At 36.5% G+C, this 27,635-nt stretch overlaps 1 protein-coding gene across 1 annotated transcript; it reads left to right on the top strand.

Moving 5' to 3' along the window:
- The first annotated feature begins 20,079 nt into the window (after positions 1 to 20,079).
- Positions 20,080 to 25,306, top strand: LOC130734113 (phosphoglycerate mutase-like protein 1). Its single transcript, XM_057586419.1, has 10 exons — positions 20,080 to 20,254; positions 21,515 to 21,576; positions 21,943 to 22,050; positions 22,356 to 22,435; positions 23,319 to 23,481; positions 23,580 to 23,654; positions 23,784 to 23,869; positions 24,415 to 24,534; positions 24,873 to 24,917; positions 24,996 to 25,306. Exons 2-10 carry the CDS (start codon positions 21,517 to 21,519, stop codon positions 25,078 to 25,080), a joined length of 822 nt encoding a protein of 273 aa, XP_057442402.1. The 5' UTR covers positions 20,080 to 20,254; positions 21,515 to 21,516; the 3' UTR covers positions 25,081 to 25,306.
- Positions 25,307 to 27,635: the final 2,329 nt, after the last annotated feature.

Genomic DNA, 27,635 nt, shown 5'->3' on the forward strand with positions numbered 1-27,635 from the left:
CAATGTCTTTCGATAATGATTTTCTTTTTAATAGTATATAGATTTGGGTTCGAAAACACACGTACGCAAAGTTTGTGGTGAAACACATTGTATTTTTTAACACTCTATGTTTAGCTACTATAAAAAACCAACACTAAACATGTATGTCAATTATTGCTAGGATTCAAGAATCATCATTGACTTTGCCTTGTTTGATTGCAGTTTGCTGGTTTACAAATAACTTTAGGACTAGGTAGCCGTGTGGATCGGTTGAGAGAAACCAATGTAATGATTCTCTAATCAAGTGATTACTCAAGCAAGTGACTTTGTTCTTCAATGCAGGTCCCTAAGACATTCCAAAAAAACTCTTAGTGATCACTATTGAGAAGTTTGCATCGGCAACAAAGCTACTTATCAACTAAGGTAAAACTGGTTGAATAAAGGTTGAAACAGCTGCAATAAAATGGCAAAAAGTTGAATAAATAAAATGTTGAAATTTTGTAAAGGAATTTAAAGGCTAAAAAGTAAGGACATGAAAATAAAAGATAAAGATAAATTGATGTAGAAAATTTGTATTTTGATTGATTGATGAGTTGTATCTTGTATAAATGACTCTCTATTTAAAGAAGCAAATTTGACTAATCTACGACAATTAATAAACACTTGCCACTACCCACCTTCCCCGGTATCCATACGCATTTAATTTACAATAGTGGGATATTGGCGGTTCCTTCTCCTGATTTGCCTAGAAGTTTGGTTTAAGTCGACCTTCCTTGCATCAATTGGTTCTTAAGCAGTAAATACCTTCCCTACATTGAAGGGGTCACTGCTTACTGTTTTTAACAAGTTGGGACTTTATGGAAGTTAGAAAATATCTCTTATCTTACGTTGAGGTCCCTACACCTTTCCTCAAATCTTGTCCAAGTTCAGACATTTGACTGCTTCGCTATTCGTCATTAGCTAGTCTCTTTATCTCAACCAACACCTTACAACGACTAATTTGCCAAATCAGCTAGGTGAAACGTTTCGACCGCCTCACTAGCGTTATGGATTTTTAGGTGCTAACACAGTTTTAATGTTCTGTATTTGAAAACGATTTTGAGAAACAATTTTTTACAACAGTTTTACAAAAAAAATGGAAAACAAACTTTTTAAATGAGATGTTTTTCAATATTGAAAAAATGTAATTTAAAAAAAATCTCTAAGTTGTTCTGATAGTTTTAAAAGCTAAAAAAAAACTGTTTTCAAAAACACTTTTTAAAAACATAAAACAATTTTTAGAAACCTAGTCAAACATGCCCAAACATATACATATATTTATGTCTTTCTTTGGTACATATGTATTTACGTTTTTGTTTGATAAATCGGAAAGATAAATTACAATCTTCCATAGTTAATCTTGGACCTCTCCGTCCCCTATATCCACCAAGTACTCTTACCATGTATTTCAGTTGCGCTATATATTGTAATCTATAAACCTGTCAATTGACGTTGCTTTCCGTATTATTTGCAACTTGCAATGCATATTAGTGGTATTGTGAATTGTGATACCAGAAAGGATTGGATTTGGATCCTCTTCATCCAGCTTCTCTCCATCCAAATATGAGTCATTGATTTTAAAATTTAAAGGCTTGTATCAATTTAAAAAGAAAGAGAAAAAATGAATTGTATTTAAAGGCTTGAATCAATTTAAGAAGAGAGAGAAAACATGAATTAATCCTCACCTTTAAATTTCAAAATCAATGACTCAGATTTTGGATGGAGAGGGGATGGAAAGAAGCTGGATGGAGAGGATCCAAATCCGAAAGGATTCTCCTGTCACGAAAAGGAATGATTTATGATAAACATGTTAACACGTTATTGTGCAGTGGATCAGCCACTCTATTTTACTATTTAGCAATATATATATATATATATATATATATATATATATATATATATATATATATGTAAATGTACCTATGTATAACTTTAATTAATTTTGAAACCCCATAAAAGTTGAAGCGTGTGCACCACAAGAAAATAAAAAAGAGACAACTAATCAAGAAAAGTTTATGCTTTTTTTTTTGGATAAACAAAATTTTGTATTAAAAGGGGTACAAGGGGTACACCAACCCTTAATACAAGAAAGAATTCAAAAAATACAAGTCAGACCCTTAAAACTAGAGAAATAAAAGCCACCAAACTTAAACCAGTAATGGCAATATAATCACCACATGTATTCCACACCACAGGCCGCCACAATAAATCAGTACCAGTAAACTGCAATCCAACATTGGCCAACAATATAAATTGAAGCATGACCAAATCTAGCTTCCAGCAACAATACAAGTTCCACCTTATTGTACCAGAATCACATATATCCAAAACCAATTCCTACAAACCCTCCAAGCATAATAAAGGTAGTGAAGACCACTCAAACATTGAATAGCTAAAAAATTTCACCTTAGATTTAATCCATTGCCAAGAGCGCCATTTGATAAGTTCCATGATTGAAGAAATATCCGGTTCATCAGAGTTAAAAACTGCAAAATTTCTGGCTAACCAAATGGACCAGACTGTAGCTATCCAGATAGAGAAACCACCCTTTTGCTGGTTTTTTGACCACCCAATGCTAAATTGCAGCAAATGCTCACGAGCAGTTCTTGGAAGTGTTGTTTGTATACCTAGCCATCTATAGCACGTGAGCCAAATATCCATCATAACCGGGCAAGCAAAGGCTAGATGATTAGAAGTCTCCACATCGACACAACACAGCTTGCAAATCAATTCCTCATCAGATTGTATAACATTTCTCTTCCGCAAGTTTTCTTTGCTTGGAATTCTATCCAGTAATAGTCTCCAAATAAACGCCTTCACATTTGAGGGGGCAATAGAGTTCCAAATCCACAGATAGATAGGATCAGAATTTAGCCCGTCTAGAACCTGCAAAAAAGAATAAAAAGAGTTAACTGAAAATACGCCATCCTGACTTGGCAGCCAGCTCCATTTATCCGCGACACCCTCACGCAAACTGACTTGGTTAATCTCCTCTAGCATTGTGTTAAACCAAGTCTGTTCCCTCCCCGCAAGACCCCTCCTCCAACTCAAATTCCACTACCACATCCCCTCAACCCACTCCCCACAATCCTTCACAGTAGCATACTTCATTCGGGATAAATTATAGAGTCTGTGGTACTTATGACATAGAAGACCACCGCCCGTCCAATTCTCTTGCCAAAATTTTGTACTATTTCCCCCCTGAATTGTTTTCTGGGCACCAAGAGCAAAGCAATCACCACTCTCATCACAGGAAGAAGAATTGACATCCCTCCACCACGCGGACTCTCTCATTGGGTTGATGCCAATATATTTTGCTTTGATAATTCGGCACCACAAGTTATCTGGCTCAGTTGCAAACCTCCATCTCCACTTGCCAAGCAAAGATTTATTAAAAAGTGATAAATCTTTGATTCCCAAACCTCCTAGCTCCTTTGGCTTACACACTGAGACCCAACTAACCCAAGCAATTTTTCTATCCTCCTGCCCCCCACCCCACAGGAAATCCCTCATGATCCCGGAACACAATTTTTCCACACTACGAGGAAGTTTGAAAAAAGAGAGATAAAACAGAGGCAAAGCTGACAACACACTCTGAATCAAACAAATCCTGCCACCGAAAGAAATAGATTTCATTTTCCAAGAGGAGAGTTTAGATCTAAATTTTTTAATCACTGGTTCCCACATCTTTTGAAGCCTCAAATGACCGCCCACAGGAAGACCCAGATAAATAAAAGGAATATCCATCCTTTTACAGTGAAGAAGTGCAGAGTAGCTCTGGACAAGATTCTCCTCAACAACAATAGTTGCCAATTTGCTCTTCATGAAATTAACCTTCAGACCTGAGATTAACTCAAAATAGCGCAACACACATTTAATCACAAACAAGTTTTGAAAATTTGCCTCCCCTAGAAAGACAGTATCATCAGCAAATTGAAGAAGTGACACCACCAGAGAATTATCTCCACCAACCTTGAACCCATAAAATTTCCCCAATCTTACTGCATTACTAAATAATCCATTCAACCCTTCTGCAACGATGAGGAATAAGAATGGGGCAAGAGGGTCCCCTTGCCTAAGGCCTTTCTCCATTCTGAACTCTTTACAAGGACTCCCATTCACTAATACAAGAAAAGTTTATGCTTAATCGTACGTTGATCCTTCTGGCATGCAGTAGGCTTTCTGTGTTTCTAACTAGGTTGAGCTTCACTAATGTCAATTGTGTCACACTCATCATGATTAATAATCGATTAACCTAAGTGGACTGAACCATTGTTAATTATATAGATAGATTACGGCCGGTTTCCCTGGGAATTGCAACGTTTGAATTTTAAATATAAGGGCTATATTATGATCAAAAAAAAGTTTTGAAAAACCAATTAATATGCCCTTACTCCAGAAATTTAAGTAAGTGTTATTCTTTTTTTTTTATAGGTAAATGTTAGTAATGTTAGTAGATTAGTCATCCTTAAAATTCGAACCCTGGACCCTTCACCCACTTCATTCTTTATTAACGTACTGTTCTTCATTCTTTATTAACGTATTGTTCATTTAAAAGGGAAAATTATTCTAAATTATCTATCAACTTAAAATTTCAAGTTTTTTTTGACGTATTAAAATTTCAAGTCAAGAGAGCATCAATTGATATTTTTTCAAAATAATTTCTTTGTAAAAAAATAAATGAATAGAAATAAAGTACAATTTAAAGAGTAAAATAAAAAAATAAAAACATTTTTTAATATGCATATTTCTTCTCTTCCTGAATAATTAATAAAAAATGGAGGTCGTGACATATATTTTGTGTTTTTTTATAAGCCAAAATTGAATTATAGAAGTACCCCTAGTTCTTCAATCATAGATAGAATGTACAAAGAGGAATGATAACTAAAAAACAGAAAAACAGTATGGAGCACAGGTGCAAAGAACCTAGCCAGTATCTAACAAACAGAGAAAGCGGAAAAACAGGAAAAAGAGGATACTTCAGCGCCTTCACGAAACCAAAAACAGGGGACCCTGTGTCTTCACACCACCAGATGATAAACCAGGTGTACGCGACTTGCAGGCTCTAGGCTTCCATGCATACCTTCAAAAACGAAATAGCTCGAGACTAAACTTCTGCCAAAGCCAAAAACAATAGTTACGTACTTAATGGTGACAACCGCTTCTTGTGGTGTTCAAAAATCACTACATAATTGTATATGAAAAATGACTGGTTTTGTTAAATATAACAACTAAAAATGAGAAATTTGATCAAAATCATTTAACAGCTAGCTTACATATACTGCATAATAGTAGATATCATACTCATGCATTTGTTTTTGTGGAAGTTTTTAATTGTCATAATTTTGCGGTGATAAAAAATCATCACAAAAATGAGTGATGAGTGTGATCAACTTTATACTATTTTTTTATCATTTTAAAAGAATGGATAAAATGATCGTCCATTCTTTTAAAATTTTAATTTTCATTTCAATGGTATATATAAAGATTACCTCCACTTAAAACTTGATCCTTTGAGGTGTTTCAGGTTTTTGACCACAATGCTTGATGTTGAGTTGTTGTGTCGTTACGGTGGCAGTGCATGTAGATTGAGATTGAAGGTGGTGGATGTTGGCGTCAGTTGGGGCTTTCGCTCCTCGGTTTGTCCATCTTCTTTTGGATATGGGTTTTTGGGTTCTTTTGCTGGTCTTGACGGTGGCGTATCGGTGGAGTATTGGGTTGAACGCTTCCTTTGTTGTGTGAGTCAAGTCAAGGGTGTTGAGCTACGGTTCCCTTCCGACCTCAGTGTTCTTCTTGCTTATGCTGCTATGGAGTTGGGTCACTGGTGGAGGTGGTCGCTGGCTTTGTCGGGGCTGCTGGCTACTACTTGCTGTTATTTACTTATTATTTATTTCCCTTTTTTCCCTGTTGGTTGTTTTGGGTCTCAGCTTATGACATTTGTTGGGTTTTGCATTTAGGTTTGGGTTTTTTTTAGTCTGTTCAGCTGGTTTGGGTAGACAACAGGTTTATGGTATATATGACGCTTCCGGGGTTTAGTGGTTTCTTTGAGGTTTTTGTTGTAGTGACTGACTTGGTTCCTGTACCCACGTTGAGAGAGGATATTTCTCAACGTCTTTTATATATATATATCTATTTTTTTTTTAAAAAAAACTTGATCCTTTGGATCCACATATTGATAAAAAAAAATATATATGATGATCTAGAAAAATAAACTCGAGAACTATCCGGATTTCTGTTCTTCCACAACGGAATTTGATATGTAAGATATTTTGAATCTCTCGTAATGGTGGACGGTTCTGAAAAATCTTTTGGTTCGATAGTGATGTGTTGATACGACGGGTTGAGTAAGGAGATACTTGCAAATTAAGGCATTTCAATGCTTAAATCGATATGAGAGCAAAGAGAGAATCTCAAAATCATAGAATAACAATATGAGTTAGCAAAATGAGTAATCTCTATATAAATGAACAATATAATCAAACTTGTATTTATAGATATGATGATTATTAATTTAATTTTATGAATCATGGCCTTCATGAAGTCTTGGTGAAAGACTTCCAAAATAATGGTTATCTTCGAATGTACGTCTTTACTAGTCGTGCAGCTATATATGTACGTCCGCTCAGCTTATTAATGAATAATATGCATGCTTCTCGTTAAATAAGTTATCTTTATCAATCATCCTGGAATTCACTTAGTCTTGTTACATTTGGACTGAATGAGATATTATTGAGCCTTTAGACTATAATTAATTGGTGCTTGCCGTGGTACCTTAAGCCAGATTAAGGTGTGGTACCTAAAATGAGTTGATTTGATAATAAAGACTTATGTACCGGTTAAAATTTCAATTTTGATATATCATAGTACTGCAGCGTTCCATTCTTAGGGATGTGAGATTTGCGAGTTGTGTTTTCTGAGTTTTGTTCATCCATTAACCATGTTCATTTTACGCGCATCTCCATCATCATCATTCGTTTTCACCACTCGTTCATTTTTCATTAAAAAATGAATTTCATGAGATAAAGTTAATTGATAAGTAAAGTAAAATCTAAATAGGTAGTATTTACCTTGAATAACATGATAATAATCTATTAAATTACTTACTACGGGTACCACACCCAACAAAATTTAAGGATACCACAGAATTTACCTAATTATATTCCAAACCCTGTAATCATCTTCCTTAACCTTCAAAAAGTTAGAAATCTACTGAATTCAACAAAGTAGATCATCTTCCTCACTCACACATAAGTTCCTTTTCCATATATTACCAATTTCACCTCGAAACATCATTGCACCAGCTCCCATTTTCAGCGGGCATTCTTATTTGCTGAAAGGAAAAAGAATATCCCTTCCAAATACAAGACCAAGATTTCACCACAACTTGAAGAGAGAAAAGAAATACAAAGGAAATCCTAATGTCTCATCGTATTATAGAAGACCGGCCATGTATTCTCAAGATAAAAAAGAAAAAAGGACAGGCACAAAAATTAGTTTTTATGCAAAATGCAATAAAAGATTGGTGTCAGAGCTGATCCCATTCCCAAAAGAGAACAATACAGCATTTCAGCATATGAATTTCTCAATTATGAGGAGGCTTATTATAAGGAGCTTAATCACACATTGCTATTTTTCTGAAAAGTCTTCTCAATACGTGCAAAAGCAATATTTACAAGTATAATTAATCAATAAATTAAAGACAATTTGTTTGATATTCCTTTTAAAGTGAAGGGGTTCCATATCTTTAATTATGTTTTTTTTCTATATTTAATTCGGCTTTATTAGCGGATGTATTCTCTTTAATTATATTAATGAAGTACTTTCCATCAAAAAAAAAAAATTAACTACTTTTCCTTCAACTTCCTCTCTCTCGTCGTTGTTTGAGGTGCTTGCTCTGGGGTCCAAAAATTCAGATGAGTGTATGGTACAGGAGTAACATGGACCAGTTATATTAATACACATGTATAAGTTATCTATCCATATTTTTAATTTTTTAATTAACAAGTCACCTAAACCCACTATTCTTTTATTTTTATTTTTAGTATGACAGTAAAGCCCCTCTAGGGACATGGAAGAGCGATTGTGGCAGGGAGATTAATCTTCTCTCTAGGCAGTGTCGTCGGTGGGGAGGGAAGAGAGGAAATGGTGTCGCCGCCGCGCCGGTACTCTACCACTCAGCGTGCAAAGGCTGTCGTCGAGAGGGGTTGCAGCATCATTTCAACAAGAGCCTCCTCTCGCTGGGACCAACAACACCACCACCAGATCCAGATCTGATCTAAATCAGGGTCAACAACACCACCACATCTGGGACCAAAACATGGGGGAGAGATCTAAAAGTACCAGAATGTAGAAAGAAGGAGAGCTATTGGAGTTTAAGTGAACACGACTATAGGTTCACCAGTTTCCGATTATGGAGGCGCGGCGAGGTTGGCGCGGATCTGTGTCGACGGTGCGGTGGTGACTTCTCTGGTGGGGTTTCTTAGAGGATGGCGTTCTCAATTGGAGTCCGGGACCTAATTTTTAGTCAATGGTTGCTATGGAGAAAGAGAGTTGGGGGTGAAAATAGCGTTGTTATCTCTAATGCTTGAGTGTTGGATCCGATTGTTCAAGTAGATATAGTTGTACAATTTTGATTTGTTTGTTGTGAAATTCCAAAGCAAGTTTCAATTTGTACCTAGAGTTCTATGTTGTGGTCATTTGCAAAATCCAAATACAGAGCTTTCTGCAAACAATTCAGACCAATAAATCTCTTCATTCATTCTGCAAAAAAACACAAGAGGAGGTTCAATGTAGAAAAAACCCAAATGTCTGCCCTCTTCGCCGGTGGGTTGCTGGTGGTACTCTCACGACACTTAAAGCGAGAAGGGAGATGCAGAGAGAAGGGGGTAGGAGAGGTAGAGAAAAGGTAGAATGTAAAAATGGTATTTTTGTAATCCTATTTTTTAATTTTATTTACAAATATTTCCACATGTCAGTGCCTGTACCAGACCCAAAAAAAAATTCTGTACCACAGAAAATGCCGTTGTTTGATTAACTTAATAAATAATTATCAATACCATGAGCCCCTATAAAACAAAGATTTTAGCCTTGTTAACCAAACCCACAGACATATTACACGCTGTTGTTCTCTGTCGTTTACAGACCCACTTGTCTCAACTAACCGCACACAGAAACTTAAAACCTTGCCCTAGAGATACACTTTAGTTTGGTTCCATTTGTTTTGTTTTTCTGGTTTATTCAATGTCTTCTGACTATTTTTTTTAACTGCTCTCTCAATTTTGATTTGTTGAAGAATTCAAGTTTGAGTTGAAGGCTCTTATTGATTAAATTTGAGTGATGAGAAAACTTTATAAGAGATGTGACTCATAAACCTAATGTCTTATGGTTTTGTGTTAAAATGTGACGTCGATATCTCTTGATGTCTTGCTCATCGATCCATTGACTCCCCAGTCTCCCCCAACAAGTGCTATAAAAGCTTATGGTTCGTGGGACCATGGTAGTAGCTCTTTGTGTCGAAAGTCTTCAATTCCTAGCAGTGTGGCTAGGCGGTGGGTTCCATATGACACAGCGAACGACGGTACAAGTGTAGATAGCTTTTGTGCAGGGAGGTCGTGATAATGTGTGGTGATTCGGACTTGAGGGAGAGATTGTTGAAAATTCAGGTGTGAGTTGGAGTCTCACATCGGTTAAGTATGAGTGAGGAGAAGACTTTATAAGAGATGTGACTCATAAACCTAATGCCTTAAGATTTTGGGTTAAGATGTGACGTTAATATCTCTTGATGTTTTGCTCCTCGGGCCATGGGCAGCGGTTAAAACAGCTACGTTTAAAGTTCGTTGGAGTCATTTATGCAGTATTGGTGGCGATTCCTTAAAAAAAAAAATGTTGTCTTTTGGACCACTCCGCGATTTGGACCAGACAGGTTGCCATCACTGGGCTGGTCAAGCTACTTCAAGGAACACACCCGACCATTACCATCACTGGGCTGGTCAAGCTACTCCAAGGGACACATCCGGACCGTTTTACGACTTGGGCCGTGTGGACATGACACAACCATAAAGACGGTCGGGTTGCTCCAAAGATTCAGCCACAAAGACAGTCGGGGTGCTCCAGAGACCCAGCCATAAAGATAGTCGGGTTGCTCAAGAGACCCAACCATAAAGCCAGTCGGGTTGCTCTAGAGACCCAACCATAAAGATAGTCGGGTTGCTCCAGAGACCCAACCATCCACAGTCACCATAAATGCCCATCCTTCCATAATCACTCCGGAGTCAACTTAGTGGTGAAGGATCCAGTCGTAATCATGGGAGAGTCAACCTAACAGTTGGATAGGCTGCAATTTCGGCAAGGTCAAGGGAAAAGTCAAGACGTCCAGCTTGATCCGCGCGGTCTGCTCCCTTTAGTCAGCTGACTATGTAATAGACGGAAGTGTTAGGGTTAGAGGATCCGCCCACTATAAAAGGGGGCCTCCACATGTATAGAGATCCATCTTTTCCATGCTTGAGAAATATACCAGTCTTTTTCACTTAGTCTAACTGACTGAAAAGTTCCTTCGTAAACATGTTTAGTGTTTAAAGGAAGCGCGGTTAAGAACCACTACTATTGCACTTGCTCAAAGGCTACACCTTGATTTTATGCGGTTAGAACCACTACCATTGCCATGTTTTAGCCGCTGCCTTATCTATTTTTTGTACTAGTGTTATCTCCCCCAACACGACTTGAGTGTGGTGAATAACAAATGTCCCACTAAGAAAGCGGCTCGATCATAGAACTTCAAATTCTCGACCTATAAGTTGAAAACAACAATTGTTTACTACTACGATCAGTATCATTGATATGTCTTATAGCAATTAAAATAAAGCCACATTTAATTGGGTAAAAATATATTATTTTTAAAAGAAAAATAATATATTATTATTACAGTACAACAGGAAAAGCTCTCTATAACTTAAAAGATTAATTGAGAAAATATTTTATACTTTCATTTTGTAGAAAGAGTTTTCATTTTTAAAATTTAGAAAAGATATTTATTTTTACTATCTGTTTTTATTTTCATTATCGCCACTATAACCACAACTGTCATCACAAGCGCTTATGTAAAATTAATGTGGAAGAGTTTTTCCTGATATAATTTAAGATATAAATAATTTTTTACTTAAAAAAGAAATAGTTTAAGGTATATGAATAGTTAATGTAAAATAGTTTTAAACTGACTTTCAATATTATGTCATTTGAGATGGACAGTTAAGTTCATTTTTTTATTTTAATTAAAAGAAAAACATATTTTCTAATTTTTCTGGAATCAATTCAATATCTGTCTAAATTAATTTTACATTAACAATGCACAATGTTTAATTATTTCAAAACTTATCAAATTAAATATGGTAGCTTAGGTATGCCATATATAAAAAAAAAATCATATGTTCAACCAAACACATGTTTTCTTTTACACAGGAATGATAAACAACAAAAGCGGACTAAACTACAGTATCATGACATAGCAAGACAATCATCCTGAACGTGGAATCCTCCAAACACGCTGAGGAGAGCTCTCACGGGAAGTTTAATGGGCATGCCAATCTACAACTATGTTCTTGTCTCTAGATATATGCTTAATAACTACCGTCCAATCCCAACTCAACACGACCCGAAATCTCAAAATTGTGTCTCTAGCCTAATAGGAGTGCACCTCATTCTAGGTTTGCAAGACCTGAACCACATCACCACAATCTGAATTGCATTAATCAAGCACCGAGTATCCAAGGTCCCGAGCATGCTCAAGTCCCATTTCTATAGAAAGAATCTCAACAATAAATGCACTTCCATTGCCATGGCTACTCAAAATTCCAGAAATCCAAGGCCTAGTAACATCGAGAAGAACCGCACCGCATCCAATACGTCGTAACCTCGGATCCCAGCTCCCGTCTACTTTCATTGTTAGTTCTGATTTATCTACAAGTGAGCTCGAGGCCACTGCCATGGAAGTTGTACGCGAACCCGACGTGGAAGAAGCCACTGTAACCAGTTTCGAGTGCCTATAAGAACCATATGTAGGACATAATAGAGCTCTCATCGACCTCCACCAAAGATTGATTGATTTCTTCGACGCCATATCCACCATAGAACCGCGATGAAAACTATGCTATGTTTGTGGTGAATAATTCTCATAAGCCAAGACATCACCGGTTCCTGCATAGAGAAGCTAGGCATAAACACTGCAAAGGAAAACAAAACTTGGCGAGAATCGGGGCACTCCATGAACACATGATTCACCGTTTCTTCATCCACACCACAACGAGGGCAGGTGGCTACAACAGTTAAGTAATTGTGCTTCCTTTTAACATTTGTAGGGAGGGTCTTCTTGCCTAAGAACAACAAGAAGAATCAATTTTTTTCAAGGACTTTGCAGCGCCTAATGTCCTTCCAACAGCCTTGTGGGGGGAGGTAAACCATTGGAGGCCAACAACTCGTATGCTGAGGCGGTAATGTACGCTCCATTGTTGGATCCCTTCCATAATACCATATCTGCACCGGTGGGGTTAGATGGGATGGGCACTTGTAGAATCCCATCCATGATCCGAAGGGGTAACAGAGTAGACAACTTTTCCAAATGTCATTGCTAATTCTCCCACAAAACAAAGATAGAGAACAACGAATCCACGATGTGCACAAAAGGAATCCAAGCTCCTATTGTTCCTGTCCCTAACCAAACACATGTTTAAGTATTGATTGTATGAAATTATTTCCAAAAAAATCTATTCTAATAGAAAAATAATTATTTTAATTTTTGGTTTTTGACGAATGTGGTCACCAGTTACACATTCCTTTCAATAAATGATTTTTATAGAATTCAAATTTTTGCTCTCATTCTTATGAATGTCTTACTTTCTTACAGCTAAACTAATTACAGTTGCAGAAGTAATTTACAAACCATAATTTAATCCAATAAAAAAGTAAAAATTTTCTTAACTTTTTTGAAAGTAAAAAAAAAAATTAAGAAAAAAAAAACCAATGCTTTAGAACAAAAGTGACCCATGAGGAGTACGAGCGAAAACATATGTGGCTAAAAATGAATATGTGTAAGGTGGTGTGAGTAAACCACAAAAATTCTTGTATAACGCCCCGCGACTCAAAGCTCAATTGATAGGTTTTGTGAGTAGTTTTTGTATTTCAAAATTATTGTGGGTTGACTCTTCGACAACCTCATCTTTGACGATCATCTCTATAAAGACCACCCCTTCATCAAGAAGCAACATTCATACCTTTCGGCATTCATAACTAAATACTAATGGAGGGTTACTATTGTGGGAGTTGACTCCGTCAGCCCACTAACAACACTTTTGACAATCATGTCAATGCCGATCATTCTCTCGTCAGCCAAGACCCACCCGAGGCCGACCACCTCTTTGATCATAAACACTCCAGAAAGAGGCTTGCACGACACGGCTACGATTCATCATAACGGCTAACACTCATTACAACCCTCAAGACCTCCCTAGTATGCTCACAGTATAAAAGATCGAAATCAAGAATGATACACTTCTAATCCCAAGTCTTAGAGAAATCTCCAAATTCCACAAGCCACTAACCTAGACATCAAAGTGTCTTTACATGGATTCCTTTTAGGTTTGAAGATGGTGGACAGCCTCAGGACCTGTAAATATTAATCCTTCTCCTCAAAACTCTCCTCAATCGCAGTCGTTATGTTCCTCTTCAATCAACATCATCTTGTGTGATTTGACTAGATTAGTCTGATCAAGAATTGATTCAAGTGAAACCGAAATTGATTCAAATAAGCAATCAAAATCAGTTTTTTTTGCCCCTGTCTCTCTCTCACTTTGTGGTTGATTCAAATATAGATGTCATAAAACCAGCTTCGACAGCCCACAATATCTCTTTTGTCGTTCCAGCCTTAACCCAAAACCAGGCTGATCTTTCTCCATCTACCGCTCTTGTTTGCTAGCACTTTGTTTGTTAGCAATTTTAAAGAGTGTTTGGGTATAATTAGTTAGTTTTTAGATAAACACCTCTTAATTCAAGATCTAATCCTATGCCCCATTCTTTGTCTCCCTAATTATAAATTGCTATGTCAATAAGTTAGACAAATCAGCAATACTTTATTTTAACAATGTTATCTTATTTTTGTATATCCAAAGAGAGCAATACGATGAGAGAAATATGCACTGCCATGGCTTTCACATAATAGCCAGCTGGATCTCAGTAATATCGGTTCACAAATCAGCATTACTTTTTGTGACTTATTTGTCACTAATTGAAAATTAGTGGCAGATCTTTCTGTCACAAGACTTATGACGGAATGTTTTTTTTTTTTGAAAATTATGACGGTATGTCATATAAGGTTATTTTTAAGTTGTAACTGAGCAGTGACGAAAACCATCTATCACCAAAATGTGACAATCATGTCGGCTCATTTGTGATGGAACATACGGTCAGTCACGGTTTACCATAAATTTGTTCGTTACTAATTAGTGACAGAAATTTCAACCTCCACTCAGTGACGAAATTTTATCACCAGTGACAAATAAATATTCAAGTATTTCTCATTAATTTGTTACGAACTACAAATTTCGTCACAGTTGATTTATTAGCAACTAGACATTCTGTTACGGTTCTTGTTCTATCATAAGTTTTGTCACTGATTGACTTTGTGACAGATTTTTAATAGTTTTGTGATAGAAACTGTCCGTCACTAATTTGCTTATATTTTTAGTGGTAAATTAATATGGTCAAAGTCTTCTCTTCATCATCACATAAAAAGATACATGCAATATAAATGCTGGAGGCGATTACACAATGAGATTAATTTCTATGTACTGAAAGTGTAAATAATTAAGTTTTACACATCATTCAATCGTATTCCTCCATTTTGGTAACTCATTATTTATTTTGAATTTTAATAATATTTAAAATAGGAAATGAAATGTTATGATTGAATGACTGTGTAAATTTTTTAACACTAATAGAGCATAGAAATTAATCTCTTTACTTGAGTGGTTTTTAATATAGTGACATATCTAATTCGTAATGCAAATTATTAGAAACAAATTAGTGATACATGCAATACAAGTCTTGGGCCGTATTATATGGCGTAAATGATTCTAGATTTGGCGAATAATGAAACCAATAAGAGACACTTGTGCATGTTTCAAAAGTTATTATCAAAAAAAAGTTATTATCAGTGACTTTTGTGTCATCCCCTTATGATGTGTGAAACCATGTCTGTCTGGTTTGTTTGTCGTTTTGGTCATAGGATAGTTTGCTGATATCAGGTTTTATGTCCGTGGCTAAGAATCAACGTACGTCAATGGAAGAAGACTAATGTTGACAGATGCATTGGATCATAAAGGTTTATTGCTTTTCATTCAAACGACAGAAAAATCTATAATTCAAGTGGTGAAAAGACCTGCTAATATTTAATTTCAAACGCGGAGCATTTTGTATGTAATGATAACACTTATAATTAACACTAAGTTTATGTTTTGCATTCCAATATAATTCTACTTGCACCAACAAGGAAGGGCGAATTACTTAGTCAACGAAACTTCTTAATTGGCACATTCCTCCCATATGGCAATGTTATTGTTGAGCAAGGAACTGAGCCAACCCAATGCAAGGAAAATGAGAATAATCTAAGGCTGATGACATCGGCCGGTATGTCGTTGTACTTGATGGTGTCGTGATTGTAGGAAATAATGGCATGCAATTGTTTATTTACTCAGTTTTTGTTTTATCCACCGTTAATCTTTTTTTCAATTTGGCTGGTTACTCATTAAATGGTCTTTTAAGTCTTTGTCTTTGGTTACATCTTTTGTATTCAAAGGCTTTTAAAACCTTTTTAATGCCTTTGCTTTAAATGGCTTTGGATCACAATCTCGGCTGGATAATTGGATTTAAATGGTCGAATGAGTAAAAGAGTTCAGCACCTTTTTATAAGAATAGGAGGAATAGAACTTGAGTAGATTGAAAAAATAAAAAGATATTCCTCTCGTTTTTATCTTCTTCTGAGCATTGTTGTAGAGACTGCAGCATGTTTAGATTCTGAGTGCACAGTATCTTGCATGCGGTTGTGTTAACTTTGGGGAGCAAACCCGACAATAGATTACACCGAGATCTGCCAAAATTTTGCTTTCAAGGCAGTGGATCGTCCATTACGTACGCAACTTTTCTTCCCTATTTTCTGACAGTGATTTCAAAAAAGTTCTTCAGATGAACCAACAAATCCTGACATGGTCGGCCAATGAACCATCCAACATTCTAAACCATTGAGATGAGTATATGTTCCTCTTAAACCCTATAGCAGAGCACAAATAGTAAAGATGATGTAAAATAAAGAAATATTCTCATTAATTGTCAAAAAAGGTCCTTGGTACAAGATCCCCCCTTTTATAGTGGGTGTGATCCTTATCTAGAATGTTCCCATATTTGGGCCTCACAACCGATGCCCAAATTAAATCCCTATGCGAATAGGACAAACCCAAAAGAATCTAACAGCTAGCAAGAGGGGCCACACGTAAGCCAACCGTCCATTTTTCCCCTGCTATCATCGCCTGAGGTCCATTCACTGAGTATCTCGCCATATCCTACTAGTGTCTTGGGCGGGCATGAAGTTTGTTTAAAGGCCCGCCTGGTCCAGTATCAGTTTCAACTCGAAGTTAGCAGCTACTGTTGGACGACGGTTGTTGTCTGTCACATCTATGATAAGAGTGAAAAACTCTTGCAGTGTAGCTTCATGGTGCTTCTTCGTTCTTTCATAGTCTATGAGCTTTTCTTTCAAGAATAGGTTAGCAAGAAATAAACAATAAGCACATAAAAGACAAACACAATTATAAAACTGAATTATGTACGAAATAACATATATATATTAATAGGGATCGAATCTTATCCTACATTGCAACATCGAGAGATGGTAATTAGCTACTCATATTATCAATAAGAAACATCAAATTCCTAGTAGCTAACATCTTACAGAAACCTGGAATGGTCTTCCAAGCTTATGATTTCTTCTTCTCTTCAGATCTAGTCACGTTCTCTCTCTCTCTCTCTCTCTCTCTCTCTCTCTCTCTCTCTCTCTCACTACTTTGTGTAAAAACTCTCTCTGTGTGTCTGAGATTGCACTCAGCCAATTCTCCACACTTTAAAATTCCCTACGTACGCTCACTTTAAATTGAAAGTATTAGGTTAAACTCCGTGGGTTGCTACAGCGTAAGGTGGCATGGTGATGAAGTTGGAGTCACGATTGTGCTAGGTTCAATACATGTCAGCACATACGGGGGTGTGGGGATAATGTATGGTCGTTGAGTCTTTATTTTATTCGGCACACAGTGGCCTCTGGTCAGCATGGTCGTGACTCTATGTCAACACGTTAAAATCCACATTTTAGCATCCTTTTTGCCTTCTTTTTCACCATTTTCTACTTTTTTTCTCTTTTAACCTACATTGTGTAAAAATAATTAAAATCACATGAGTTCTGAATAGTAAATGCGTAAAGCAGGCACATAATGATAGTAAAAACAAGACATTTATCGCACCGTCAGACGCGCACTACATATCCAGTTTTAAAACTGGTTTCGTGACCGAACTAGGAGAATAAAACTGGTTTTGATTCTGTTCATAAAACCAAACCATACAAATGGTGTCAAACTGGATATGGTTAAAAACCAAGCCATGGAAACCCCCAAGCACAATCAACAAATACCTCACCAATTTTATTTACAATATTTGATGTTTTTGCCGTAGTTGAACTATTATAACTGGACCAAATTTAGAGTACAAAACTGAAAAGCAGTGTAAGGATGAGCGAAGGAATTGTGAAGGTAGGGAAAGGGAGGGGAGTGGGAAGTAAAGGCTAGGTGGTGGTTGGGTGGGAGAAGGAAGATGAAAAGAAAGAGAAGAAGCAGAATGGAGGTGAATGGCGAAGTAAACTGAAGAAACTTTAGGTAGACTAAATGCGATGTGCAAAGTGAAGGTATGAAAAACACTAGAAAGGGGGGTTTGAATAGGATTTTTGGCTTTTTGAAATTCCCCTCTAAGATTAATGATAATCTTTTCGTACTAAAGATCACAAGATGTAAGAGTTAAGGGAAGGGGAAAAGCACACAATGATTTTATCCTGGTTCATTTGATAAACCCCTCAAGCTAATCCAGTCCACCCGTTAAGGTGATTTCTTCCTTCTTAGAATGAAGGCAATTCACTATTCAATGATTGTTACAACTGCACTAGCAACCTGCTCAGTGACTAACAATACAATGAACTAGCAGCACTAAGACAACCTTGACTTAGTCTTCTCAAGAATTCTGACCTCACTGGTCTCTCAAGAAATCTACAAACAGAGTTTGTGAAAAAGTTCGGTTTACAAAGAGATGCTTCTTAATAAGTAGAAGTAAACACAATAAGAACAATGAAGAAATATTGCTAAGATATTCGCTGAGAGTATTTCACTTGAATGTGCAAAGTTTCTTAGTTCATTTCTTCAGTCTTCAGCCTTTAAATACTCCAAGGTTTAGAATGTGTATCCGTTGGATGAATCTGTCCGTTGGAGGGCAGTTCTGGAATTTCCAGAGCCTGTTGTGGCTGATTGTCGTAGGTGAGGCAGTCAGAATAGTACATTAGCTTTTGTATGAATGACAGTGACAATGCCTTAGCCTAGTTGACTCTTGATCTTGGGCGTCGCTTCATGTTGGAACTTGTGAGACTTGTGTGATCAGAGTCTGAGTGAAGCTTGGATCTTCAGATCATCAGAACTTCTGCTTCTGGACCGTTCATCAGAACATCTGGCCTTCAGAGCATGAAGTGCTTCTGGTCTTGAGAGTCAGCTTACTCTTGAACTTTAGAGCTTCCGAGTCTTCAGCTTCTGGACCGTTCCTCAGAACATCTGGTTTTCAGAACTTCAGAGCTTGGATCGTTCAGAGTCCACATCAGAGCTTATAATCTTCAGAGCGTCTGAGGCGTTTGCTACCGTTCAGAAGAACGTAGTTAAGTGCAGAAACGTTGTGCTGGTTACTCTTGGTCTTCAAGTTCTGAATAATATATTGTTTTTGAATCATAGCCAGAGCCTGTTTGTCACAACTTAAAAGGACAAACGTTAGAGTACCATAATTGTTCATACATAATAATAAACTTGTTATCATCAAAACATAGAGTTGTACCACCTGACCAAATCTTGGTCTTACACAAAGTCCACAAGGGATGACCAAGTGAGCATCATTACGCCACTAGTTCTTATATGAATTACAAAAAAGATTTTTCAAGGGCCACAAGTCATACAATTTTTTTTATAGACCTATTTAAATTTGACATTATTTGTTAGGATGCAGGGTTTTTAAGCCAGTTGGTGCACCTAAGCAATGTTGCTTACTTTGGGATGTCGTTGGAGGTTTCTAACATGAAGTTGCTTGTTCCTAAAAGCTTACCAACATTCCTTATCTAAGCAACCGATTCTTAGCCAGTTCTTAAATAAATTTTTTTTTCTCTATCACCCATCAACAAATTTATGGTTAAAAGAAAAGGTAAGGAATCTGACTCATGAACATAAGGTAAATCAACCGATCCAATACATTAAAAATTAAAAGAAAAATTACTAAAGGAATCCAAAAATTCCATAAGCAGATCCATAATAAGAAAATGACCGGAAAAAAAGACACCAGCTTGAAACTTGAAGCAACCCAAATTCAAATGAGATGAGGAGAGGGAAAAGGAGATGAACAACCTAATACATAAAAAAGTATGGACTTTGCAAATACATGAAGGGGAGCTCTGATATGTGGTTGTAGACGTGAAAGGGAGCTCCAATCTAACAACGATGGCTTCCCTCCGGTCCGGCGACGACTTCAAGCTCAACAACCACAAACCTATATTAAGCAACCTCCAGCAGGTGATTCCCTTTTTGGCAAGGCATATGCTGATATGGATGATGCAACATATTGTTTCTCACTTGAAAAGTACACTTGGCAGTAGAAAGAGTTTATCAAACATTATTATAATGGGAAAGCCAAACACCTTTTGAAGTTCTACTATTTCCACCAATCAGAAACTGCCACTGTTATTAATCACTTTTGTAGTTTTGTTCCATCTCCCATTTTCTTTGAAGCCTTTTCCCCTCTTATCTCTGCTTTTCTTTCTCTCTTCTTTCTCCCTCGCTCGCTCGCTCGCTCCCCTGCACCTGCAACAACCTCTCTCTCTCTCTCTCTCCGCTCGCGTTTTTCTTCTTCCGTTCTGGTACGTCAAATGCAAACGCTGTTCTTCAAATCCATTTCCGATTGAATTTTTCTCACTTCACTTGCTATTACAATCTCGTGAATCTGTGTTATTTGTTAGAGATAAAAATGTTCATTTCTGATTTTATTCATATATTAGATTTGAAATGAAATTGAAAATTGCAATCATAGTGACAGTTGCTGAAAATCACAATCACAAAAAAATGCAGCTGAAATAATGAAGTTGTTATTGATCTTGATTTGAAAATTGAAACCATGTGATGTCAAATCAATGCGTCATTTCAGCTTCTTTTGATCTGATCGCGAACATAGTTTGTAGAATCTCCGTTTAGGTTTATACGATTGTGCAGTAATGATAGCGGAGCTTGTGGATTTCATTTTTTTATTTTTGTTTCAGATTCACTATGTTAAGATTTCTTAGCTTGTTTGTTAATTGTAGGAAATGTATAAGAATATATTTATGTATGTTTCTTTGATCACATGGTATCAGAGTTTCTATGTTCAAGTGGTATAACGATCATCGATCAATGTTTGTTGTGTGGATTGATTAGTCTAATTTGGATTTCAGTTTAAGGTAAATAGTCCTGTGCATTAAATTGAGGAGGCATGTTAGAAAGTTTAATGTAAAGTTATTTATCTGTTTCCACTTTTCCAGATAATAGTTGTAAGTTTTTAGGTGACCAAAGGTTTAAACCATATTCTCAGGATATGCGGTTCTTTGAGAATGACTATGGCGGATCAGCGATAATCCTTGTAGTGGAATATTTCTGATTCCTTGTTGGTGCTGTTTATTGTGTTGAGTTAGTAGCATGTGTATGATAAGATAGATTCTAGCTTTTCTGCATATATTCTTGCAGTAGCTTATAACTATTGGGAATTTATGCTTGCAATAACAAATACTGATTGCTCAAACTTTTCTACCCTTACTTTGAGTGGGAATCTTGGAATCTGTCATTTTTGGGTCATATTAGCCTTATGGATTAGTCTTATGTATGGTTTTGTCTATGATTTTCTAAATACAAAGGGTCATGACCTAACGATGACCGTGACCCAATCTAAAACCTTGGTCCTATGGCTACTGCGTTTGGGATATTTGATCAAAGATCCAATAAAAAATGTTCTATGCTTTGCTTTTGCCATTTCTTTGTCTATTTAGCTTAACAATTCTCTTTTTTCACTATGGTTTATATATTGCCCTGGTTTAATGATAACTTCATCAATCACCATTTCGTGTTGGTTTTTCACTTGTGTATGACTGCAGGTATGGATAGTGCTGCAGGTCAAATTCTCTACCCTTTGCACCATTGCAAAACTGTTCACCTGGTTTGTAGCAATTCTTTCCTTGAAGCGGATATGTGTTTCCCTTATCATAAGAATAAATATTTTTCCGGATTTATGACATAAAATTTAAAGCTTTACTCACCTGTGATTTTCTGTATGGACTGCAGTTCACTGGTACTAACATTATAAAATATCAAAATTAACTCCAGAACTGTGTGACTGTGATCTTGAAAAATATTTGGCACTGCATTAAATTGAGTTTATGCCAACTAAAATCAGGGACTTGGTATTATGGTCATTACATAAATACACATAATTAGTAGCTTGTGTCTAGGAGTATGTTGTATTCTGGCCCTTGAGATCATTCATTATTTGCTATATTAATGTTCTGTAGAACCTTGTATCCAGGTTAGGCATGCCCAAGGGGTTCACAATGTTGAAGGAGAGAAGAACCACGATGCATACTTATCTAATGATCTTTTTGACGCACACCTAACCCCTCTCGGATGGAATCAGGTAGTTGCCTGTCAAAGTTTCTGAATGTCATGTTATTAAGTACTTCAGGACGGTTTTTGTATTATGTGGTTCAGTGGTTGATAACAATTTCCAAGATGATAAATCATAAATATTTCAGACTTTGCTGAAAAGTTTGGTCTGGTATTTCCATAATTTCATTTATCATCGAAGAAATCGAGTATTAATGATAACATTGTCCTAGCATACATCTACCTCTGGCTAGTTTTATTTCCAGGTTTTACTGGTCAAACTTTTGTTGTTTAAAAGTCATGGTAGAATGCTTGTGCTTTGTGGCTCTGTGATAGGTTGATAATCTGCGAAAGCATGTGAAGGGACATGGACTATCCAGGAGTGTTGAACTTGTAGTGGTTTCCCCATTGTTAAGGTATAACTTCATTGTAATTAAGAATTCTGCTAGGACATGTATTGGTCTCACTTTGGTATGTTAGCTACTTCTTTTACCATTTCTTATTAAAATTGTATATGCAAACAAGTTCTGAAAATTTTATTGAACCATAGATGACACTGATTCTTATTGGTGATGTGATCTGAATGGCTATGAGCTATCTATTGTTCACCAAAACTAATACTAATAACATAAAAGTTCTTTAGAAACCAGGGACTAGATAGCTTAGACCTGACAACTTGCCTGAAATCGGGCTAGAATTACTTGGGATAATAGTATGTCATTTGTGAAAACTGAAATGTCTTGGAGATTATCCATGGGTCAAACAATTCTTAACTTTTCTCCTGCAGTCTGTACAGACTACAGAGTACAGTAGATCACAAATATTGGTCTAGTTAGTGAAATTATCTGACATTACTATTTGAACTCTTAACATTTTATGTCTGCTGGGCTAATATGCTGATGAACGGATTTCTAATTTTGTAGACCTGTTATTGTAAATTTGTGATGTCTGTCAAATACTCAAATACTAATATAGTTTAAAGTTTAAACCCTAGTTTAAATTATGAAAGTATTGCACTTTGAGGAAGACGTTTATAATTTCCTTTAAAATTTTGAAAAACTGGAAACAGTATCTACCATATATTTTTATGTTTAATGTGAGCTATTTAGTTTAAGGATTGATATTGAGATGGAACTTGACGTCTTAGTTTGTTTTTTGCACTTCATCTTGTGAATTATGATATTGATGGCATCTCTGCTGAAACCTTTTCAATTTTATTTATTTATATTTAGTAAGGCAAATAAAATCCTTTTGTCTTTGGGACTATCATAAGTTGAAATCCAAAGTATTGCATTGCAGGACCATGCAAACAGCAGTTGGAGTCTTTGGTGGTGAAATATACAGTGATGGAATTAATGAACCTCCTCTGATGATAGAAAGTGTGGGGAGTAGTGACCATCCTGCAGTTTCTAGTTTGAACTGTCCACCATTTATAGCAAAAGAGCTTTGCCGAGAGCAAATGGTATGATAAATTCTTTACCTCCCCTCCTATTGTTATTGAACTTCATTTGGTACATGAATCATTATGCTTTTGTATAATGCTTTATTTTTGTAATTCAGGGACTTCATCCTTGTGACAAGAGAAGATCCATCAGCGAGTACCGGAATATGTTTCCAGCAATTGATTTTTCACTGGTGAATGATCTTGTGATTCTTATCTTACAATATGGTCTTGCAGATACTACAATCAAGTTTGTTCTGATGCAATGGTTGCTAGAGGATAATTAAAATTTGGTTTAATGGGATTCTGCTTAATATATTTAGGTTGAAACTGATGAGGACACTTTGTGGACACCTGAAAGAGAGAAGAAAGAAGACGTTGCTGCTAGGGGATTGAAGTTTTTGGAATGGTGAGTGTGATTAAATAATTTTATCTGCCTTTCTAGCCAATAATTATGCATATTATACAAAAAGAAGAAGAGACAAAGAGGCCAGAGCATACTGAAGTAAAGGGTTAATATTACCATAATTGAAGTAATATAAAAGACTTTTTCATGGATTGGGTTCACTTTAAGGTTTACTTCGTAACCATTTTTCACTAACTATTGTAATCTCAAGGCCTGGGGGGTTGACATAGGCTCCCTGAGGTGTCTTATCATGGGATCATGAAGTCTTTTCGATTTTCTTATTAAAGCATCACTGCTATTTTGTGAAGTTGGGATTGCATTTGTTTTTACTATGTTTTTGTATTGCATCTGAAGCGCTTGTTTCCACTATTTGTGGCTTCAAATTTTGACAGTAATACCAAAATTCACTTTTGGATGGTTCTCACATTCCTGCCTTTTCTTTCCAGCTTGAATATCATTTGAACAATGTGTTGCAAGTGTTATCTAGTGACAGAATGACTAAAACCAGAGAGCTGATATCTTTTTCCTAAATTCTTTTATTGGTCCAGGTTGTCGACGCGTAAAGAGAAGGAGATAGCGGTTGTTACCCACAGCAGTTTTCTGTTTAATACCCTCAGTGCTTTTGGAAATGACTGTCATCCAAATATTAAGAGTGAAATATGCAAACAGTAAGCATTTCTTCTGAATATTCGTCTAATCTTGTTGATGAACAACTATTAAGTTTTGATATATGCGGGATTAATAAATAGATAAGGTGTCATTTTTAATTTTTCTGACTTTATCATGGAGTTAATGTGGAAACTCTCTTTAAACCCTTTTAGAGTATTATTATTTATTCTTTTACATAGTAAATACAGGAAAGTTCTTGCTAAACACTAAACAAATATGTAACTTAATAGAAATCTTGCAAGTTTTAACTAAACTAGTTCTTTGCAAGCCCTACATGTGTTAGACCTTCATAACTCATAAGTCTGATTGAATCTTTTATGGTATTCTTGTTTTACAGCTTTGCTAATTGTGAGCTTCGTTCAATGGTGATCATTGATAGAGGGTGAGTATTTTTAGTTGCAAAACACAGAACTTAAATTCAATCTTATGCAGAAAATTCATTTGAGTTTTATACATGCAGTGTGATTGGATCAAATGAATCAACTACAAACTATCCAGGAAAGATTCCTCGTGGCCCTGATCTTCCCAGTGAATCTGCTGACTAGAATCATTCAAAGTAAAAGGCATGCCAAAGAGTAGTTCCACTTCATAACTGGTCTTCTGTTATAGTCATGGAATATTCTTTTGTAGAATAAGAATGTAACTTGCCAAAGAGTAGTTCCACTTCATAACTGGTCTTCTGTTATAGTCATGGAATATTCTTTTGTAGAATAAGAATGTAATGATTTCTTAATTTGCTGGCAAAGGTTCAAATCTTTTGTTTGGAACAAATTATATCCGTTAGAGGAATTTTATAATATATAGAAGAAGATCATAGGGATTTTATAATCTTAGTCCGGTCCCCCCTTACGCACCTTAGGGATTTTCCACTAACTTCTTCGAAGTTACAAGTATATGAATTTGCTTGTTCCAACTTACAAAGTAGTCTTTCAATAGCCGCTTCAAATTATCTCTTAATCACCAAAAAGGGTATAGATACAAGCTCTTACTAGTTTTAAACTATCTCAAGTTTGGAAAACTCAAAAATGAGAATGTGTGATGAAACTTGGGCCTGTTTGGTTTGTGTGTTTTCTGTTTTCATTTTCACTAAAAATAGATGGGAAAACATGTTTGGTTAAGTTTTAGAAAATGTTTTCTATGAAAATATTTCCAAAAACATACTCAATTTTGAAAATAAAAAAAAAAGTCGTTTTTAGTGTTTTAATAAAAAATGGAAACGGAGTAGATGAAAACGCGGTGGCAGTATTGTAATATTAAAAACATCTATCTTCTTTTTTGTTTTGAGTCAGTCTTCTCATTATCGCTGTGAGTGGCGTAACACTGTACTCAATCTTCTTCTCGCCCCCTGTCTGACCCGCCTGAAGGTTTTCACTCTTTTTAATTTTGTTTTTCTCTTTCTCCATGCCTTCACTTGCCTTTGAACAAATTGATCTTTGTTTTGCTTTTATCTGCATAATTTCGGTTCTCTGTTTCCCCATCCGTTCACCTTCTTTTCTCTTTTTCTACCTCCATCTGCTTCAAATTGATTTGGTTTGTCTCCACTTGCCTGGATCCACTTTTGTATTGATACTGTGAAGCGACCTCAATTGATTTCAATTTTCAATTCTTCTGCCTCAGGTTGAATCAATGTATTATTTTCTATTTGAATAATTTGTTTATATTTTAATTCACATCGTGTATATTTTATTAATCCTAATATCATTAAAGATCTATATTATAAATTTACTTTTCATATGCTAATTTTTTTTCGAAATGACTTTTCATATGCTAATTGATAAATACATAAATATACTTTTATCATTTAAAAACAATTTTATACAATTTATTGAAAATAGTTGAACCAAACACATTTTTAGTGTTTTCATTTCCAGAAAATGGAAACTAGAAAATTTAACCAAACACGTTTTGTAAATAATGAAAAATTAAAAATGAAAACTGTTTTCAAAAAATGAAATTAGAAAATGAAAACTGTTCCGGGTAAGAACATTGAGAAAAGGTGTAATCCCTAGAGAGAGAAGTGATTGCACTTAAGAGAGGTATCTAGAGAGAGAATAACTGAATTTCATGTGTGTATTCATAAAATGAGCAAAAAGTCCCTTACAATTGGTATCTGCTACCTATTTATAGAGGTAGTGTTGGGCCCCCATATGCTAGGGTCCTTAATGGGCCGTGTGGGCCTGGCTGAACGAGGCCCAACCCTACTGGCTTGGGGCGCCACCGGGCGGTGTGAACCCTGGGCGTTGCCCCTCTAGGGGCTCGCCCAGTCCACAAGTCCACAAGACACCGAGCTCGAAGCATGAGAGCTAAGTGTGTCTTTAAGAAAAATATGACATAACTGCCTAATGCTTATCCATCGTGTATGCAAAAATCCAAGTCGCCAACATGGCGTGAAAAGATGAAGGGCGAGCGCCCTTGGTCCGCAAGTCCACAAGCTCGAAGCAGGAGAGCGAAGTGTGTCTCCAAAATGTGACCGTCAATCTCTGTCCCCTTGTGATCCCCCTAGCAGGTCGCCCGTTGCCACTTTCCACTTGGTACGGCGTTCCTCGGCTGGCGGTTTCGACCAACGCGCAGGAACTATTCCCAAGCTTCTAGTTGCAATAGCTTCCCCGCCTAGAAGATCACCTAGCCACGCTACTTGGCGGGATCAACAAAGAATGTATAAAGCGTGTAGGTCGCCGACATGGCGCAAATGAAACACAAACCGCCAATGGCGCAAGGAAATACGCAAATACATGAATCTCCGATTGACGCGGGACCTAGAAAGATGGTGTACAAACGCCTACAAGATTAAGGAGTCGTGGTGGCCCGCCTCATTACCCGATCCACTGACTTGACGAGCAACCCGAGCTGGCAAGTCCACAAGTCCACAAGCGGCGAGAACGATTACTTCGTATTGGCGATAAGTTGGAGCAGGTGTATGATCGTTCGCCGGCGGGAAAGGTGGCAGGCATGGGTCATGTGCTGATCATTCAATCATTGACTGGCGATAACCCCGGCGAGCGACTGAACTTTGTTGTTGGTGTCACCTGTCAGGCGATGGTGTTTGATCTTTATAGTGGCGAGGCTTTTCGCGCTTTCCCTTCTTTTAAAACCCTTTCAA

This window comes from Lotus japonicus, chromosome 1 (genome assembly GCF_012489685.1).
Source record: "Lotus japonicus ecotype B-129 chromosome 1, LjGifu_v1.2".
NCBI classification, from domain to species: domain Eukaryota; kingdom Viridiplantae; phylum Streptophyta; class Magnoliopsida; order Fabales; family Fabaceae; genus Lotus; species Lotus japonicus.